We start from the raw sequence: 20425 nt of genomic DNA on the forward strand, positions 1-20425 counted from the left end.
ACAGTGTTTCAAGTCTTTAATTTTAAGCCATTTTTGTAACCCGTAAAACTTAAATTCTATACTAAACATGAAAACAAAGCCAAATACATAAATTCAAGCTCTTGTCCCTGCAAAAACCAGCTATCCCTTTACCAGCACCATGGGATAAATCTGCTTTACCGTATCACAATATTACAGATTAATTTGTCCGAATCTGACATTATTTCCAGAGGTCGATCCTTTTTGGCCTGTGTATTACACAGCAATTAAAAACCATGATTAGAAAAGGAGGTCAAATTTATATCATGGCATAATTATTTCATTAAAGATGTTATATTGGGACTATAAAATCCCAATTTTTCTAATCAATTTTCTACTATTCTGTTTTTCTTCTTAAAAAATTTATACACATATAATCCTATTGAAAATATTCTTCCTTATCCCCTTACTTCCCTTTTCTCACCCCTCCTGTTAATCCCCTGAGTTTCTCTACACACATTCCTTTCTACCTTCACAGAAAACATATGGATGCACAAAATTATATAATCTATATAATATCTAGGAACCGCAAGTAACGGAAAACCCGTTTGTGACTTCCAGAAACTACTTAGTGTCAAACTAACTCAGTAACTTGCTTAGTACTGACTCTGATACGAGGGTTTTCAGAAGGCAATGTACAAATGACCCGTAAGCATATGTAAAATGGTGAGCATCTCTAACAGTCAGGGTCACTGCAATCAAAACTACATTGAGACTCAATTTACCTCAGTCAGAATGGCAATCACTAAGCAACAGATAGCACAAACTGCTGATGAGAATTGAAAGGCGTAAAGGAACTGTTTAAACCTTGATAGGGAGATAACCAGTCCAGCCTCTGGGAATCAGCATAGAGTAAGAGACAACCTAGAGCATGGCTCAACTATACCACTCCAGGGTATCTACCCAAAGGATACCACTTTTACATAGCATAAAAATATTAGCACAATGTTTTATTAAATGTGGGAGCATGGACAAACATAAATTTAAAATAGAAAATTAAATTTAATTGACTAAGAAAAAAACTAATGTCTGTCAACTAAAGTAATTTTTCATGGCATGAAACCAATAAAGAATTAGTAGGCACAAAGTATCTCAAAATATTTTATGGAAAAGCAAAAGGTAATGTGTTCATTTATTTTGAAAGTAAGATATAATTCACATACAGATGAACTGTTTATTGAGCACATGCTCTATATAGATTAATTCAAATCTATTGTCCACAATGTATACATATGACATACGGTATGTGCAATGTTTTAATTTTCAGGTAATTTTGTTCTCTAACAAAGCATTTATTACTTATTTATTTGATGCTGAACTTTGCATATGCTAGTAAGTCTACCTCTGAGCTAAATATCCAGCCCAGATTTTACTTTGCCATCACAAAATCTGCCCACACTGTACCTCCTATAAATGTACACAATGTACCCTGAGCTGCCTACAGTGTGCTGAAGAGTACCACCATTATTTCACTGGACATACACCAAGAAATTATTTCAGCCATGCTTCCCACCATAACTTTTTGAATTATATGTTAACTATACTGGATGTCTAGATTTGTTAATCCTGCAAATCTGCATATTTGTATCCTCATACCCATCCCCCCCACACCTCCATGTCCTCTTTTCTCATCCAGGCGTATCCAGTTTTCGTCCATTTCTCTATATAACCCTTCTGGGGGCACCAGTAAGTGAGCTCCTACAGTGTGCTGTCTCTGGACAGTGAGTGAGTTAAATTACACTCTCTAAGTGGTCACAAACATCAGCTTCTCCTTTTCTGAAGGCCGAATGACATTCTACTATCTTTATATTTATCTACAGTTTAAAAGCCAGATACTTGAAATTATAAAATATTTATACTATGATAGATATATTTATAATGGCATTCTTAAAAATATTGTCACTTACAAATTTTCCTATGATAGAAAACTAAAACTGACTCCGGGCTTTCTGCTTCTTCGTCTTTTGAGGATTATTATGACTGACCTACTTACAACAATCATTTTAACACTTCACAGCCAATTACAATCTGTTTAATTTTTATTTAGTCACACATGATAAAATGGATGTCCACAGCATGTTTTCCTGTACATTTAATATTGTTTTGGTCTTGGCTAGTTGGTTTTCCTTTACGGCAACAATCTTGAAGGCAATGAGAACCATATTTGTGGGTTAGATGTGGAGTTTGACAGATAAGAGTAAAGGTAACTCCAAGGCTGAGGACCTTTGAAACCACGAGGATGATGCTGCAATTAGAATGCAGTAGGCTGCAGAAGAAGGTGAACTGGGAGACTAAGAGCATCAGCAGGGTAGGTAAAAGTCATTTTTCACTCTAATGCACAAATTAGACATACACCTACAATAAAGTAAGCAGCTGAGAAATGCAAACATTCAAGATTATGTAAAGCCATGATACTGGGTAGAATAACAAACAGCAAGACTGAATACAAAAGGAAAAATATTCAAGACCTGAGGCCAGAAATGACAAGAATACAGAAAATACAACTAGAGGTTGCAGTCCACACACAGCAGAGGTTTATGCTGAAAGGGGGCAGGGAAGGGCTGAGAGTTGCTGTCATAGACAAACAAGGACTGTACTGGAGCATGGGGTGAAAATTCCATGAGATAGGATCACGACGGAGACAGGAGAGGAACAAGGAGAGGTGTGGGCATGGACTGATGCTTCTCACTGTTAATAGCAAGTAAAATGGGAAACAAAACAGAGGGGACATGCCTTTTATTCTCTTTTTTTTTTTTTCTTTTTTTTTTTCAGAGCTGGGGACCGAACCCAGGGCCTTGTGCTTGCTAGGCAAGTGCTCTCCCACTGAGCTAAATCCCCACCCCATGCCTTTTATTCTTAATGCAATGGAGAAATTACAGCACATTACTGAAAAACTACATTCCAACAGAGTGAGAAAAGAGGAAAGAATGATAAAAAGTTGTGGGAGGAGGTAAGATGAGATGGAATCTAAAAATAGAAGCGGTTTATTCTAGGCAGAGACGTTTGCCAAATCAAGAAAACAGCAAATCTAGCTGAGCAGACTGGCACACCTGTGATCCTGCAGTCCCGGAAGCGGAAGCAGGATAGAGGCCAGCCTACTGGGTGCCACTGAGGTCTCAAAAGGAGAAGGCAAGAGCCCGATCAGGCACTGAGAGTTACAATCCCACGGGTGGTCTGGCCTCACCAACTTAAGAGTTTTCGCAAATACTTTTATCTTCTGTGAAATAAAATTATCAGTGAAGATGGCTGAAGGGGATTTTGCAATTAATTATTTCATATCAATGTTGCAAGTAAGAATATAGCTGCTTACAGTCTAGCTCACGTTTCTGCCTCTAAAACCATATCTTGATAGGAATAGAGGCAGGAGAAGACCTTAGTAGTCTCTGGTAGAGAGGAGTGAAAGTCCGTAAACTATGAACTTTCACACTTAATGCCACTCCCACTCTCTCACGAACACATCTATAGGCCCTAACTAGGAATAACTTCATGGCTTTAAAACTTGGGCCCACAATACTTGTTTTGATATGAAACAGCCTTTTAGGAAATATTTTAATTATTTGAGTTTTCTTATATCATCTAATATCCCTAAATAATTAAATTTATACTATACAATGAAATATTCACTAAGATTATTTTTTAATTCAGGATCAGTTGGTCTCAATAATAAATCTATGTGCACAAGATCACAGTCAAACAAAATGAAAGACTGTCTTGTTATGGTACAAGATCAAATATTCAATGAAATAATATATAATTTAATATATGTCATGTAAAAACAGATGTTTATACAATGATTATTATGCAGAGTGTCATATATAAAATCTTAGTGGAATAGTGCTCAAGAATATGTGCACTTGTTGAGAAATGGAAATGAATAAAACACAGCCCGTAAAAGATACTTTTAGTAGAATATATTACTAAAATGTTCTGGTTCTTTTATGTAAATTGCAAGCACACGAATTAAAAGTTAAAAATCTTGCCAAACCCAGTCCATTTATCTCCACAGCTACAGGAAATCTGAAGAAGACGACTTACAAATGATCATGTACACAGTTCCAAATCCGTGCTTGATACCCGAGACTTCCTTTTCAGTGCTTGGGCAGACTGTTTACAAAGCTCACCGTCGTGAGGCCCTGCAAACATATGACTATATAGTATGCACTTAACTTGCTCCTGAACTTCCCTGCTAAGGTTCCTTGTTCATTATTCCAGTGCTGTTCATTTGCATATACAAACAGAATGGAATGGACTAATGAATACTTAACTCTCATAAATTAATAATGTAAACAAACTCATATTTCATATGATGCCTTACTATTTCAAAATCTTGTCACTATATCAAAAAAACTAATGCTGGTTATAAAACGGTTATCATATCACATACACTCTGTGATATGGTTACATATCTTTCTTTTATTGGTATTTGCTCCAAACACTTAAAAACTGTGAGAGAAAATCCAATTAAGGAGACTTTTTAAAAGTGGAATTCCATGAAGATTTTAACTTTGACTGAAATGGCACAGCTGATAAGCCAGAGCTAGGTTCACACTGGTATAACAGCACATCTGACTTCCACCACAGAAGGCATCAGGACAAACAGAAATAGTGCGCTTAGGCCAGAATCATACAGCATTATACACATGGCATGTTTTCTTCAGGAAAGCTTTGCTTATAGTAATTATTTATGTGACTTAGCTGTATGGTAAAAATTCATCTAGATCTTTCTGACATTGTCTATAATGTACATAATATTATGATTACAGCCATCTATAACTTAAAATTAAAAAGCAAAATTTTTCAGGGATAAACTAAGAAGTTTAAAATCATCTCAGATAAATAACATCAAAATGTAAAGCAATTTCGGGGATTTTAGTGTCAATATGAACAGAGGACACACGTGTCAACCTTGTTCACTTTTCTATAGACAAACTACTAAATCTCTCAATGATATGGTATTAGTTTGCATAATTTTCAGAAAAAAATCTTATCAACTTATCCACAATATCTGATCAACTTTAAATAATGGACTGATATGGATATTTGGTAGCCTTTATAAACTCTAAATACTTCACTTCCAAACTCAAATTGGTAAGGAATTCAATGGAGTGACAAGCCAGAGTTCAGCAGCCAGGTTCATTACTAGGGTTGCTGTCACATGTCATTCTTATTTTGTCATACTGTTTTCTGAACTAATTTGAAAATGGAGATGAAAATTCTTACCGACCCTGACATTTTAGGAAATGATATCAGTAATAGAAATCTAAGCTCTTATGAAGCTTGGATTAATAAACATTCAGCAAGTTAAGTAATGTAGTCCAGAATTATAAATTCAAGGTCATCACATGAACATGTGCAGATAAATTCCAAATATGTCTGTCTCTTCAAAAGGTAGAATTTATAACCCAATAAATAAAATTTAAATACTAATTGAAAAACTTCCCAAATCCAAAATTTCTTCAAAATATTCCTCAAACAGAATTCTATTTATTGTGCACAGTGTAAGTGGTTTGTATTTACACCTACATTCTTTGTCCCAATTCTATGGCATTTCTACTTATTACGACATAGTCTGAATAATTTCAAGGATTTTCAATAAAAACTTGATATAAACAGTACTTTTAAAAATTATAAAACCAATTATTTCCAAGAAAGCAATATGAACTCAAAGTTGAATATATAATCGCTAAGACAGGATTTACAACTATTTAGTAAGTAATTTCTGTGAAGACTAGACAAAACTTCAAAGCAGTTTTAATTAAACTACATGTTTATCTAAAATTAAAATGTTATTTCAATTCCTAAACATTTACATTATGAAATCATTTGGATATGTAATACTAGCATTGGAAAAATATACTAGTATTATTTATTAATTCCTTAACAAAACCACACACGCACTCTCTCTCTCTCACAGACAGACAACAAAGTCTAAGTTAGTAACTAGGATAAATTCTACATTGTTAATTCCAACAACAAAAATATTTAGGAAAGTTGAAAGTAGGGATTTACAAAGTAAAAGGTTGGTCCAAATTATAAGTCCCAACTACATGGTGTAAGCAGCAGTTTCTTCTCTAGAACTACAAGCGTGAGGTCTCCAGTACCTCCACGTGCCACGTGAGATGTACGCCAGCCTAAGCTGTCACATGCAGCACACGTCTGCCTCAGTAGCACAGTTTGTGTTTTCCTTTGCAGTGCTGTTCTGCTTTTTAAACAAGATGTCAAGTACACCGATGCAGCTAAAAATGGATAAAGCTTCAGAAACGAAACACCTCCTCTTTATTAGAATAGGTAAGTAACTCAGAAGAACTAATTTTAAATACTACTATGGACAAAATATGGTTGAAAATGTTCAGTCACATAAAGTACAAATAAAAAATAAGTTGTCATTTGAAAGGCAGACTTTGTTGAAAAATACAAATTTTAAAATTGTTTTTAAAAATACAAACACGAAAGCATAAACTTTTTGTCAAAATGACTGTATTTGTTTTCCAAAACTGTGACAGTGCTGACCCACATCATCCACCACTTCACAAGCAAGGTATGACATCATACTACATTATGAAAACAAGCCATAGTGTGGAGACCAAGGACAGAAGGACTTTATAAAAGCTTTTTAAAAATATTGAATTAAACCTTGAATTAAACAACTGGTATTATTGAACCTAGAATAGCACTTAAATAAAGATTACACATGGAATATTTGTATTTTAAATCCTCATCTGCTGCTTAATGTCACTTCAGATGTTCAATTTTTAGTGCTGCTCTATAATAGCCAATAATTTTACAAATGTGTATAAAATGGTAGATTTGAAGTTAATTTTCCAAGTGACAAAAACAGTGTCATGTTTCTTACACTCATTTGTAAAATTCACTTGAAATTGATAAAAATATCAATCAAGTAAATTAATTTTTTATAAACTTTACTTGCCAGGGATAAAACTAATAGTTCCAAATTTCAGTAATACAATAAAATTCTAAACAGAAAAAGGACATTACAGAAAACCCACGACAAATGAATAACTCAATTTTCATTTCCACTGTCGTAACCCAGCAGTATTTCTGTAATATACTACAGTTTTGGTGTCTGAATGGCAACTAATTCACACATTAAAAAGAAACAGAAAGCATGCATAATTGTACTCATTGTGTAAATCATTAAACTTCATCAGCTTAAACACTATTTGTAACTTTCACATACTAAAAAGCTAGACAGGACTATATAGTCAAAGAATTTAAGAATTAAGGGAAATGTTTTCACGTGTTCAATTTTAGCAGTTGGGTGTCAAATGCAAACTAATTAAAGGAACTAATCAGTTGGTAACTTTAACCATCTAAACATACACGCTATGTAAGTGCACCAGTGTCAAATACAGACCTGTCTCCAGAGCTTTGCTGCATGCTTGCAAATCAGTTTTCATTGACATTTGTCATTCACATTCTTAATTCCAGGTTTGGCACATAATTACTTCATTAAAGACAATTTGAATTTCTTGACATCTCTTTTGTATTCCCAGCTCCCTTGCCTTTCCCACTGTCTTTCCTTTCTAAATAAACTTACCTCTGATTCTGCGGCTAGTTCTTAGACAGAAACTCAGGCTGTTCAATCTCAAAATGAATTCTGCTTGCAGACAGCGTGGACAGTCATAGGTACAGATGTCTCAGACAGATTTATTTATATTTATACAGACAGATTTTAATGTTAGTATCACTGTCAGTCATTGGACAGATACAACAGATGTATTTTAAATTTTTACCTATATTTGTCATTTACATGAACTACATTGTTTCTCAAATATCTATACAAATATCTATAGTGCTTATCAATGACCTCTAGAAACACAGAAACAGCAAATTCAATAAGCTTCGTATACTTCTGAACTCTAAATACGCTACCCATTGGCAAAATCCAGCTCTTACCCAAGAAATGAAAAACTGCCCAGACTTCTGGATAGCCCAGATTTTTTTTCATATTTTCATGTTTATGTACTTTCAGTCTCTTTGCCTCAGAGCACCCTTCTAAAGTTTTCCAACAAGAAACTTAAAACCTAGCCCTCTAATTCCTGTCATCTTCTCATTGAAATCTAAAGACGCCTCCCAAACCCCTCAAATGAGGGAAATCAACTTCTCTACAGAATTCTCCCATTAGTTGCCAAACTTTCCTATAATCATACACTAGTGACATGTTTTTAAAACCTTGTTTCTTATCTCACTGGTTAAAAATAAGATCATCAGATAATTTTATACTTAATTCCAACCCCAAGAAGGCATACAAGCATCCATCAAACTGTCAGACTACACATATGTTGGGGACTAAGAAGAGCAAGAACATAGCTAGGTAAAGACCTTTGAGTGGCATTTTAACCCACTCTTCTACAGGACTTTTTTTTTAGTTTTAGGGTTTTTTGTTTGTTTGTGGTTTTGGTTTTGTTCTTGTTTTAATATATACAAAATTTCACCTTTCCTAGACTTTAAATTGTAAATAAATTAACATATAGTAATATCAATTTTAAATAATTAATTGAAAGCCCTTAGTAAGTAATTTATATTCTATTATATAGCTGGTATACATTCCTTCTAATTAACAATAAAAGTAACTAGCCCAGCATCACTCAGTGATGTTAAAAATTCTTCTAACAAAATTACATATTAACTTCCTCACTACAAATAAGAACATATGAAGCTACATAATATATACAATATTTAACACTCACATTTTCATGTCACTTTATTTATTAGTCATTAATGATTGTTTCCAAAGTATATCAAGAAAAATGACTAGTGATTCCTAGATTTTACTGCACATGTAGCCATTCAGTTCCAACTACAAAATGAGAGAACCTCATACTCTTACATAGTTACTTTCAAACTCTTTGCTAAATATTTCTAATTAGTTTATGTTGCTTAAGTCAGATTGTGTTAAAGACCGTTTTCATTTCAGATGTGGCTGTGAAGTTCTCTCAAGAATGATGGACGTCAGCTTCCTCCACATACATGCTCAAAAGAAACCAAGATGGTTTTCCCTCACTCCATTCTTCTTTCTTAATGCTTATCAATACCTGACCTACCCAAATGGTTCTCGTTCCTGCAATTCCTGAGCTCAGTTCTTACATTTCTCAGCAATGCCAATTTTAGCCACACATTGTATACACACAGAAACATACATTTAACACACACCCTCTACCAAAGCAAGCTAGAAACACAAAGAAAACACTCATGATAGATTACTTTCTAAATCTGTCCTACTCTATACAGGAAGCCACAATTCATACATATATACATACATACATACATACATACATATACATACATTTATATCTACTTAAATGTCTAGTGTCACCTGTGATTAAAACACAGGACTATATATTGAAACAACAGCCTGCAGGAAGGATGACAATAACCTCCCATCCCAATGGACCTTAACCCAAAAATACATCTGATGAGTAAAGATTCTCACTAAGGTCTTTAATCCCTAAGTTTAAGTTTAAGAGAAATCTTCAAAATCACACTAAACAGTTAAATAATGATATTAGAAAATATTCCTCCAGCATGCATCACAAAGAAAAGTGGCATAAAAGGGCTAATTGACAGAAAAGTGAAAAATTTAATGAACTGGATCTTCAGAAAAGAAAAGAACAATATTTCAAATGGAAACTCATCAATTAATACAGTTAGTTTTAACTCATGTTGCTTTATACTTAGTCATATTCAAATTTCTTAATTCCAATATTGTATTTTTTAAACCATTACAATTACCTAATAAAACTTTGCATACTTAGGGAAGTGTTTTTTATTGTTGTTGCTGTTTTTTTTCTAAATAAAAATTTCTAAACTTGAAGAAGTCCTTCGAAGCAAAGCTTGACACAAAAAGTCAACTTTTTTTAAAAAACAATATCAATACTATTTTTAATGAGAAAAAAAAATCATTGAACTAAGGAAAACTAGAAGCCAAGAAAAACAAACTTTAATAAACAGAAAATAACCAACCTTATAACAGCATCATTTTCAGAGTCCTACTGTAAGTAAATAGAAAACAACTGGTCTAGAGAGTCACTTACAATGTAGTCTAGTTACTGTAAGAGCAGAAGCACTGCCACTGTACCTCCACAGAAGCAAAGCAACTGCAAAGATACTATTCACCAGATAACAACACTGAGTTTGCGCCTTGGTTTTAAAAATCAGATATCTTTGTTTAAAACTAGGGGAAAGAAAAGAACATACTTTCTGTCGGATCCAAAGCGGAAAAGTAAAAAAAAAAAAAATAGTCCAGTAAAATATTGAAGTTCTGACGATACTTCAAAAGCAAATCAGAAGCGTATTCTGCTAAGAGGACGGCAGGTGTACTGCAGCCCTGCACAGGGCATCCCACTGTTCCCTGCCTTTCTGAGCGCTAACTTTAAGCTCTGGGGGGACAGCAGGCCGAAGCTCCCCACTTTCACTCAACTCCACAAGTCCACCATGACCACAAATCCTTTCAACAGAGAGTTTTGGACTTATTACATTTCTGGTAAAGATACCACAAAATATGAGCAATTAAATTCAATAATTGGAGGCATTAACAAAGCACAATTTCTCAGAGTGCAGAAACAGAGGGTTAGATCCCTTAGAGGATGTAAGGGTACGTTACAGTTAACCTACTAACAGGACCAGATAGCTGTCTACAGCTGAACTAGAAGGAAGCGGTTGATACACAGAATCACTAGGCAGGAGAAGATTCCAGAAAAGACTACAGTCAATGAAACCAAGATGGTTGGGTTTTGGTTTTGATTTTTAGATTAGGTTTAAAGGTATTTTCATGTTTTCTTGATTATCATTAATCTTAGAAAAAATTATAACTTAAGACAACTCATGTGAGAAACTCTCAAATAAATGCTAATTCATCTCTTAAAATAAACAGGTTTCTTAAATATTGAAATTGACCAGAACTGAAAAACTATAGTTGTACAATATTAATAAATAGAATTATTTGTATTAATACAAATAAAGGAAAAACAAATACTCTATATTGTTCTGTGCTACTGAAATGGCTACACCGTTCCTCCCCACAAAGAAAAGGCCTTAAAGCACAGTCAACCTCAATCTAATCCTAGAGCAGTAAAGTACTAACAATTTTGATGAGAACCACTTTCATTAACATCAGACTGAATCAGCATTTATCACATTAAAAGGAACAAAGAGCTTGAAATCTTAGCTATTGAAGTCGTGTGATAATCCTTCCTATGAATGGCATTATAGGGTTTCAAAGTAAAATGAATCTCAAAAAAATCAGCAAAAAGGAAAGAACTTATCTCTCCAAACTTCAGAAAGTATATGCACATGTCATGGGAAAAATATCCTCTAAGATTTAAGAATTGCTGAGTTTAGAGTAAAATTCACTAAAAATTACATATACTAAATAGTAAACCCTAAGTATGCCTACAAATAAAAACTAATAACTTTACATATCTACTGAATAAAAACTAGCTTGAGAATGGCCAAAAATGAATTTTCTATACCAATTAATCTTACCTGAATCATCTTGTTCTTTAAAAAAAGAAGTCAGGACACTGCTTTCAATTCCCACCTAGTCCTGTCAGCAATGCTATGCCAGGCCCTGCAGGAAGCAGCAGCAGAACACTGGAGATTTGCAAACAGTGTTTGTGCATGCTCAAGGTCTGTCACGGAATGATGTCCACGTCATGGTTTAAAATTCAAAATATTGAGATTATCTAAAATGTTATCAGCAGAAAAGAAAGCTTTAACAGTCTTATGATGTTTATTCTTTTTCTGTGTTCATCAAATCTTTTAAAGTCACAGTGAAGTATGTGTGTGAAACAGTCACGTGTCACTTTCACATGGTCAAAAATAATTTCTGGCATCAAAATTGAAAAAAAAAAACTTCCTGAAAAAATGAATGATACATTTGATCAGTGTAAATTCCAAACCTTGCCATTCCTGTTTATCAACAGTTAGAGTCAGCATATCTCCCCCAAAAATCAAATTAGCAAAGTCAAGAGAAATTTGGGAACTGCTCCTCTTGTTCTTTACGATTTCTTTTCCTGTGCTTATATTTCAATCACATTGAAACGTAGCAGCATCTTTCCAGATTCTGTGTGAATGTTAGAAACTGGTTTTCATTCAAAAGTCTATAGACACACAAGACTGCAACAAGATATACATACTGATATGTGTGAGAGCCCACAATGTATTTGTATACATAATACACACCATATGTAAGTCAATACCTCAGACAGATTAAGGGATTTCTTAAAAAGCAATGTATGGCAGTCAATTCTCTTCAGTTTTTAGTTGTGTGTTTCTTAAGTTAAAACAGTGTGGTAAAAAACTCTTTCAGCAGAACTATTATATTTAGCTTTAAGATAGATTTTTAAAATATGTTATACCTGTCTTGTTTGTTGGAATACTTCAAAATACTTTGTAAAGTACCTTTCTAACACTCTCAAACTCTTAAAAGACTGAAACTCACATGTATTATTGCTCTTATAAAACTAATCAAATGTTAACCTAAGATAATGAATAAATATTAACCTAAGATATTTTTTAAGTACAAAACAGTTCTACTCAGTTTTAAAGTGCATTTGCAGATTTTAGGCATTTAGAAAGTTAAATGCCTCTTACTGTTATCTCAACACCTAAAGCTTGAGTCCTTTCTCCCTTGAATTTCCATTAGGTCATTGAAAAATCATCTTACCTACAAATATTTTCATATTAGAAGTGTGAGAATGCTCTATCTTTAAAGCTGAAGGTGGTAACTGCCACAATCTAATGTGTGTGTGTGTGTGTGTGTGTGTGTGTGTGTGTGTGTGTGTGTGTGTGTGTGTGTGTGTTGAATAGCATTGCTTCATTTCTTGAATGTTGCGATTTCTACCATGACACTCCGTCTCTGAGGGTCGGGTTAATTAAGCTGCACGGCAGCTGCGATGAACTGTAAGGCACGTACTGCCGTGGTTCCCACCAGTCCATTCCAATTACCTGTAGGATTCCAGCTCCGGACAAGTGACAACCAGCCACTTCTCTAGAGTCACTTGTTCCCTCTGGTCTACTGGTGAGGGTTAGAACCAACCAACCTCCTTCTGGGAAGAACGGCAAAGCTGCATGCACCTGCTGCAAGCTGCAGTGATGAGTCCCAGAGAGATGTTTGTCAGTCAGATCTCTGCAGATGTTGTTTAACTTTATGCTAGAGCTGTATCCAGAGATGGAAATGAGATGGCAATCAAGCACGACTCTCCCACCACCTCCCCTCCAGCTTGAGACTGAACACTGTTCTTGCTCCTGAAGCTAAGCAAGTGGGACCGAAGTCTACAAAGTTTTACAAGAGATGCTTATTAAGTGCAGAAGTTTAGATAACAGGTGGTATAATATGTATAATTAATAGTTCTTGTGTAAACTAAAAAGAAAAATCATCTTAGGCTATAACAAAATAAGCAATTATAATAAGAAGCAAGTTATCGAGTGCTGAGTTTGTCAGGGTTGTCAGGGATTTCTAGCAATACCACATATTACTTAGCATTTCTCTGCCAGGGATCATTTATTCTTCTTGATATATTAATATAAAACATCCTCAAATCACATAGATCAATGGTTTTACCAGTCCTCTTCACTATAGCTAAAATCATATGGCACAGCGCCTGCCCAGTAACGTTAGATTATGCCTACAGTTTCACATGCTTCAATTGAACTATTTTTCTAAAACATAGATGGCCTCAAACAACACACTTCAAAGTGAAATTGTGCCATAAAAACCCATGAACACATCAACACTATAAGCTTGTAATTTTTCGCAATTTGCTAATTCAGTCGTAGAAGATCCAATGTCAAAATGCAATAAAAGAGAGCAAATAAAACCCCCAAGGCATGTTATGCTAATTTATCTTTCCAGAAACCTCTGCCACGAAGTATTTGCATTTCCGAGATTAACGTAAAAGGTATTTTATATGTTCATAAATATTATGGCATAGCAATAACATTCTCATGTAAAGAATTCCTATGGTTAAAATATGAAAATAAAGTATTAAAAAGGACAATGAAGCAAAATTTTGAGCAATACTATTGTCTATGTGAACAGGATGTTTCGTTCACCTAAGGATTTGGAAAAGGAAAATACAGAGTTACCCACAACAGTAGGTACTTACTATCTCAAACACAGACATAACAAGTTTCAGATTATGGAGAGAAACGCGTCATGGACAGCAGACTCTCTGGTGCCACTGAAGTCAGGGCTGCAGAGAGCAGTATCTGTCATGTTCCACCAACCAACAAGTCCTGAGACCGAAATACTCCATTTTCTCTATGTGTTACCATACAGTCAATATATTGACCTTGCCTTAAAATGTGTATCAATAAATTTCTAAGGTAGTTTACAACTGAGATAAAAGAAAAATGCATACCTTGAAACTTTGAGAAGCTGTGGGGAGAATGAGATCCCCATGGCATTTATTACCAATATCGCCAAAATACTTTCTCTTCAAAAGCATAAACAAAATGTCCAATTTAAAATTTACTTTCTCTGATTTTATCTATATAGCTATACAGAGAGACATATAGATATGACTCAATTTCAACCCTAAAAGTTAAATAAACCACTGAATTTTACCACGTCAAAACAAAAATGGTGCAATGCAGTCCCTTCACTGAAAGAATTTTAACTTACAGTCTGCTTTCTCACTGTCAAAAAAATTAAATGGATAAAAGACTTCTAATTTTTTTTTAAACATCACCTAAATTGGACACCACTAAGTCAGAATTTGAAGAATCTAAAATCAACATTCAAATTTCAACTTAAGCAACAAAAGAAATACTGTATATTAAAAATGATTCAGTTTTATAACCATATATAGTAAAATAATATAAGAAAATGCAGAAATAGATTCCAACATATAGTAAAGAAATCCTGTTTGATTGGCATCAGGAGTGTCTCCAGTGTTAAAGAACAGAAACAGGTCATGGATGAGATGTTCTAATATTCAAGGCACAGAAGAAAATATTGACATATTCTTGATTATTCCCAACCAATAGTGAATGTGTTCCATAAGTTTCATTAATAGCAAACATGAACCATTTATTAAACTTTAACAGATAAAAAAACCAATCTATAAATAAAAATAAAACATCATCAGATGGCAGGCAAAAGAATTAAAAAACACTAACCACCCTTTTGAGAATGCAGGCAGTAATTCACCCTCTACAACGAGAAAGCTGCCTTTGACCACAATCATCTCCTGTATAACCTACTTATAAAAGAATACATAAATAAGTCCAATTAGATTGCTTCAATCAAGTTAGGAAAACAGCTACATTCCTAAATCACCAATGCGAAGTCTGTATCCTGTAAGATTGAGTCTTAGAGTATCCATATACAGAAGAAATATACAGAGCACAAAGTAAAATCTACTCGTGACTCAATTTCTTGTGATACCAATGATAGAAATGTACTTTTCAACTTCACATTACACAACTGCCCTGGTCACTTCATACATAAGACACTGAAATACATACACCATTGAGCTGTATAAACTTTAAACTCATATAATTTGTTTTGTCTTCTTCATTTTGACTAAAGGTTACAAATATTTACTCAGAAATGTAGGTTTGCTTATAATGAGACAAAGATACAATCTGACCCAAAATTTATAGAAATTATATTAGCTACAAATTTTTAGATGTGCCCATCATTTGAGCTGAAGTGTATTAAAATGTTCCAAAAGGTGACTGCATTCCGGGTTAACATCTTAGAGAAAGTTTTGAAAAATACAGTAGTATTTTTACTACTAAGTGTTTAACAATACACTTAAATTTGATTTTAAATGATAGGTAATTTGAGTACATCTAGTAGTTTTTAACTAAGTTGCACCCCCCCACAATATACTAAAAACCAAACAAGAACCAGAAAAAAAGAAAATGCCTCACTGAAATAAATCCCAGGCACACTCATTCTGGTAGAACACGGCAATCATACATACATGTTTGCATACATATGGATGTATTTATCTGGGCTGCTAAATCACTGCAGAACTCTGTAGGATCTTCTTTGTCACTCAACAATACGATCACGGTACCTAATTTAGTTCATCTGGATATGTGCACAACAAGTATCTCTTATGTAGAAGAAGGTAGAGAAAAAACCTCAAAAGCTCTTTGAATAATACTAGGATCCTAGATAATTTTACAGGGTCTAGTCAAGTGTGAACAGAAAACACAGGAAGATAAGTCTATCTGAAGACTGGAGACGTGTTTGTCCAAAGAGTTAATTATTGAATGAAAATTGCATTTTAATACAAACTACTGAGAATTCTTAAAGCTTCCTAGAAACTACAAGGATTTGTTTTATCCTTAAAACTGATCTCATAGCTTATACTGACTCCCACCTGTTAGAGGCCAAGAATGAGCCATCTTTTAGCTCATGCTTTAGCTCCTACTTGGTCAGGTTACGTCATTACATGAACAAGATTTTATTCAAAGCACTGCAGCTTCTCATTTTTCCCCCAAAAGAAAATTCTTGCTATTTATAAATAACATCTTCACATTATAAATAAAATAAGCAATTTTCAGGTAACAAAAAAAAATGTAAAAATAAGTGGACGAGAAACAAAAGATCTAATTCTTAGTGCACCCTTTCCAGCACACTGAAAATAAACTACCTTCATGTGAAAAGGCATTTAATTTGCTATTTGGAATATCCTGGCTAAATATCAATTTTCTGTAACACCCCTATGTATTTGACAGCACCTCATGTATAATGCAGAAAAGCGTTTTCATTTTCATCTATTGACTGGGTATTTAATTTGCCACTGCAGCTCTTCCTAGATCTATCATGTTATTAATTCTGCAATCAAGCTCTTTTGAGTGCTTTTATTTAAACTAAGTATTTTCACAATTCCACACTGATTTTTATTATAATATACCTGTTCAATGCACCAACATGAATATATTAAACTTTCCAACTGCATAAGGAAAGTTTCTTGAGACGAGGAGAGCCATCGGCAAACTTTAGAGAGCCACAGTATCTAACAGGTTACACGTCAGTTTAATACATTTAATATTTTTCCCAAAACTACTGTGTTCAACTAGTACAGCATCAGCCATTCTAAAATCTTTTCAAGTGAATGGTCGGTTTCTAACCCAGATGATTAGCTGTGAAAAGGAAGTCCTCCAAGGGCTGAGCCTCCTTCGGTCCCTGCCAGTGTCTGAGTACTATAGAGCTCTTGGCAGCCAAGACCTCTGAAAGCAATTCTGCTTTCTTTTCCATCAGGAAAACACTAAGCAGTATAGCTCAAATCAGCACTAAATTAATATTTTCACAGTCATAAAACTAAAACAAGCTCCTGAAATTACCGAAAGCTAGATCTAAGCTAAGCAGAGGAGCTGAGGATACTTATCACCAGGGGTTGTACTATTCCACTGTGATTTCACTACTGAAGATTCACACACCAGAGAAACAGAACTGAGGGGAATGAAAAGAGAAAGATGAACCTGAAGAAATGTACAACACAAAAGGAGGCGCCCAAAAGTAAAACAAAACAAAGCAAAACCACCACCAACAAAAACCAAACCGAACAAACAAACAAACAAAAACAAAAATCAAAATCCACACGATCGACCTAGGAAACCTGCAATAATCTAGCAGGATACTATACCACGCTGTAAAGTATTTCAATCAAAGACGGCTCTTAACACAAATTCTAAAACACTATTCCACCCTTTGCATGGCAGTGTGGTAAATTTCTTATCCCAATCAGATTCTTGAAGTATTTTAAATATCTGAAGAGAAGCACTCGTTCTCTTTACTTCATCCAAGGCCAACAAACAAAGCAATGAAGCAGAAAGAGGTGCATAATGGATTCAGAAGTAAATGGTCCATTCTTTAAGAAACCACCCTACCCCCTCCTCTGAATTCACTCTAAACTAATTGTCATCACAATGATGTCTGTAAACTTCAGAAGAACATTTTCCTTATGCCAACTGTCCAGGTTTCTATCTCTAATTTTTAAGTTTTTTGTGATAGCCATTAGCATTCCGAAACACACAGAGAATAATATCGACATCAGTCTAAATCACATACACAGTATATCAATTAATGGGGGGGAAAAACATGAACAACAATGGAAATACGCTGAAAAAGATTCCACAATGTGTGCTAATGTAACATTCAAATCTCCACCATATCATTTCTTTTTTTAAGACAACACACAATCGATGTAGATATTTGGAGTTTTTCCTTAGGGATTCATCAAACAATGTCTTTACCATCTCACCTACCTGGATAAAAATCTTTGGACTTAGACAGCTTGATCGTGGCTCCCGTTTCCTTTTGCAACTGAACAATTGTCTGTCCTCCCTTCCCAATTATAGATCCAGCAGCATAACTAGGTATGAGGACCTTTAGAAAGTACTGGCCGTCTTCTGAAAACATGTAAAGAAATACATTCGATTAACATGATTATTTTAAACTTTGAATCCCCAACCCACCTTCCAGAGAGAAAGCATCAATTAAACCAATGGACATATAGTTGCAGAAAACATCAGTGCAAAATGCTTAAGGAATGGAAACCACCAATTACATTGAAAAACAAGTATTTACAAAACCTTTCCCAGTTCTGGAGATTCACATGTTCAAACAATTTGCAGCACGAAAAGAAACTGAGGAGTAAATTCCAGTTGTTACTCCAAACATGAAAGTCTTCCAATTCTGTGGTTACCATGGCAAAATGAAAGAAAACTGACCCTTTAACAAAACTTCAGAGATTTAGAAGATGACAAACCTTCACTTAACATACTGAAGATGAAAAAAAATCCAACACTGTATATAGTGATCCGCTAAATTTGTCTGTCATAGCAAACATAAAAGACTGCAATTAATCATTGACTATATCCGACTTTGAGTATACAAAACAACCATCTTCCTGCAAAATAGTCCACCCAAACTGTAGGGTGTATTCCAAGCCTTGAGAAACTGCCAGGGGGAAAAAAGCGTCAATGTGGTGGACCGAGAATCTTAAGTAATCCTGATGTATTTCCGTGGCACTTCTAAGTCTACTATGATCTCGTCTAAGCTCATTAATTAAAAGACCTTAAGAAGAATCTTGCCAATACTAAAAAGCTTAGGAGTTATTTATTCTAAATACACTCCAAAGTCACCAAATAGATAATGCTCCCTCTCCAAAAGAACCATAAAACGGAGATGGGGATGGGGGGCGGGAAGGGGGGAGGTTCGATGAGCCGTGAAAAAGAAAAATGAAATGTTTCAGAAAATAAAGCCAACTCCATAAACTTTAGTCTCCGTCAACCTGATCACGTCTTAAATAGAAAACTTCTCGGTAAATCCAGCTCTTTACTGTGAACGAGTATTCCGAATTTTGCGATGTGCCACTCACAAGACCCCCATCCATTTCTAATGTATATGCTGGAGATAAATTCACCTCTGCTTCGATGCATTGGATGCATTGTTAAGATGACTCCAGTGCAAATGAAGAAGCGATAGCGGTCCCGTTATAACTCATCTTCCGAGGAAGCGCAGGATGTTAACTAACAAGTCACCGTACCAGACACCCCCCTCGTATGCATACCCTTGAAGACAAATCAATGCGATATTTGTACCGACCATGTAAGTGCGCTCAGGGCATGCACTCATCAAGATTTTGCATACTACTTGTGGCCCAGAGCAAGGGGATGAACAGAGGCAAAAGTCTCCGGTGCCCCCAGCATCTGCAAGCCGCTACCCAAGTGCCATTTATTTATTTATTTGATCAGACTGTTAAATGCAGCGCGCATCTTCAGGCGGCCATCACCTCTCGCGGGGGGCGGCCCTGGGAGCGGACCCTGTCGCCGGGGCCAGCACCGGCTGGGGCGAGCGGGTCGGCTCAGAACCCCGGGTCGCCATCTTGATGAGACGGGGCCGGGGCAGGTGCAGGGGAGGGGGCGCGGGACGGCCGGCGGTAGCGGCCACGGCGCGGGAGGGCGGCGGGGACGGGGCGGGAGGCGGAAGCGATACCCACCGCCCGTGTTGGTCCTCTTGGTGCTGCCGGCTTCAGGGGGCGCTTCAAGCGGCCTTTTCCGCGAGTCCGGCGGGTCCAGATCTATGGGAACCCCCGTATGGGTCCCGTTCTGCTGAATGGGAGCTGCCGCCATCATGCTTGCAGTTCCTGCCGCTGCACCGGGAGAAGCGGCTCCCTTTTGTTTTGGCTTTTTTTTTTTTTTTTTTTTTTTCTCGTTTGGGGTTGCTAAGGTTTTTCTTTAATCGGATCAATAGCAGTCTGAGGCGGCGAGCAGTGTGGCTGATGTGCTCACTGGGGAGGGGCAGGGCGCGGAGCAGCTGCAGTGCAGTGTCGGCTAGGAGCGGGAATGGAGGGGGTGGGAGCCGGAGGGTGAAGAAGGAGAAGAAAGCGGCGGGCAGAGCGGGAGTGAATGAGCGGAG

The 20425-nt window shown here is 35.8% G+C and overlaps 1 protein-coding gene across 5 annotated transcripts in view; it reads right to left on the minus strand.

Annotated features, from left to right (window-relative positions):
• The window catches only part of Nova1 (NOVA alternative splicing regulator 1), a 125595-nt gene extending 105391 nt beyond the window's left edge, over nucleotides 1-20204 (minus strand). For 2 of the 5 annotated variants that reach the window (XM_032907700.1, XM_032907699.1), the window contains exons 1-2: nucleotides 20007-20204; nucleotides 18271-18414 (exon numbers count right to left, since the gene is read on the minus strand). In XM_032907700.1, the coding sequence (XP_032763591.1) occupies nucleotides 18271-18414; nucleotides 20007-20142 (280 nt within the window). In that variant the 5' untranslated portion in view covers nucleotides 20143-20204. Of the gene's footprint in view, nucleotides 1-18270; nucleotides 18415-19430; nucleotides 19840-20006 lie in introns of those variants that run through there. The other 3 variants (XM_032907702.1, XM_032907701.1, XM_032907703.1) reach the window with 3 other exon arrangements.
• Between the last annotated feature and the right edge of the window lie 221 nt (nucleotides 20205-20425).

The sequence above is a fragment of the Rattus rattus genome, chromosome 7 (assembly GCF_011064425.1).
Source record: "Rattus rattus isolate New Zealand chromosome 7, Rrattus_CSIRO_v1, whole genome shotgun sequence".
NCBI classification, from domain to species: domain Eukaryota; kingdom Metazoa; phylum Chordata; class Mammalia; order Rodentia; family Muridae; genus Rattus; species Rattus rattus.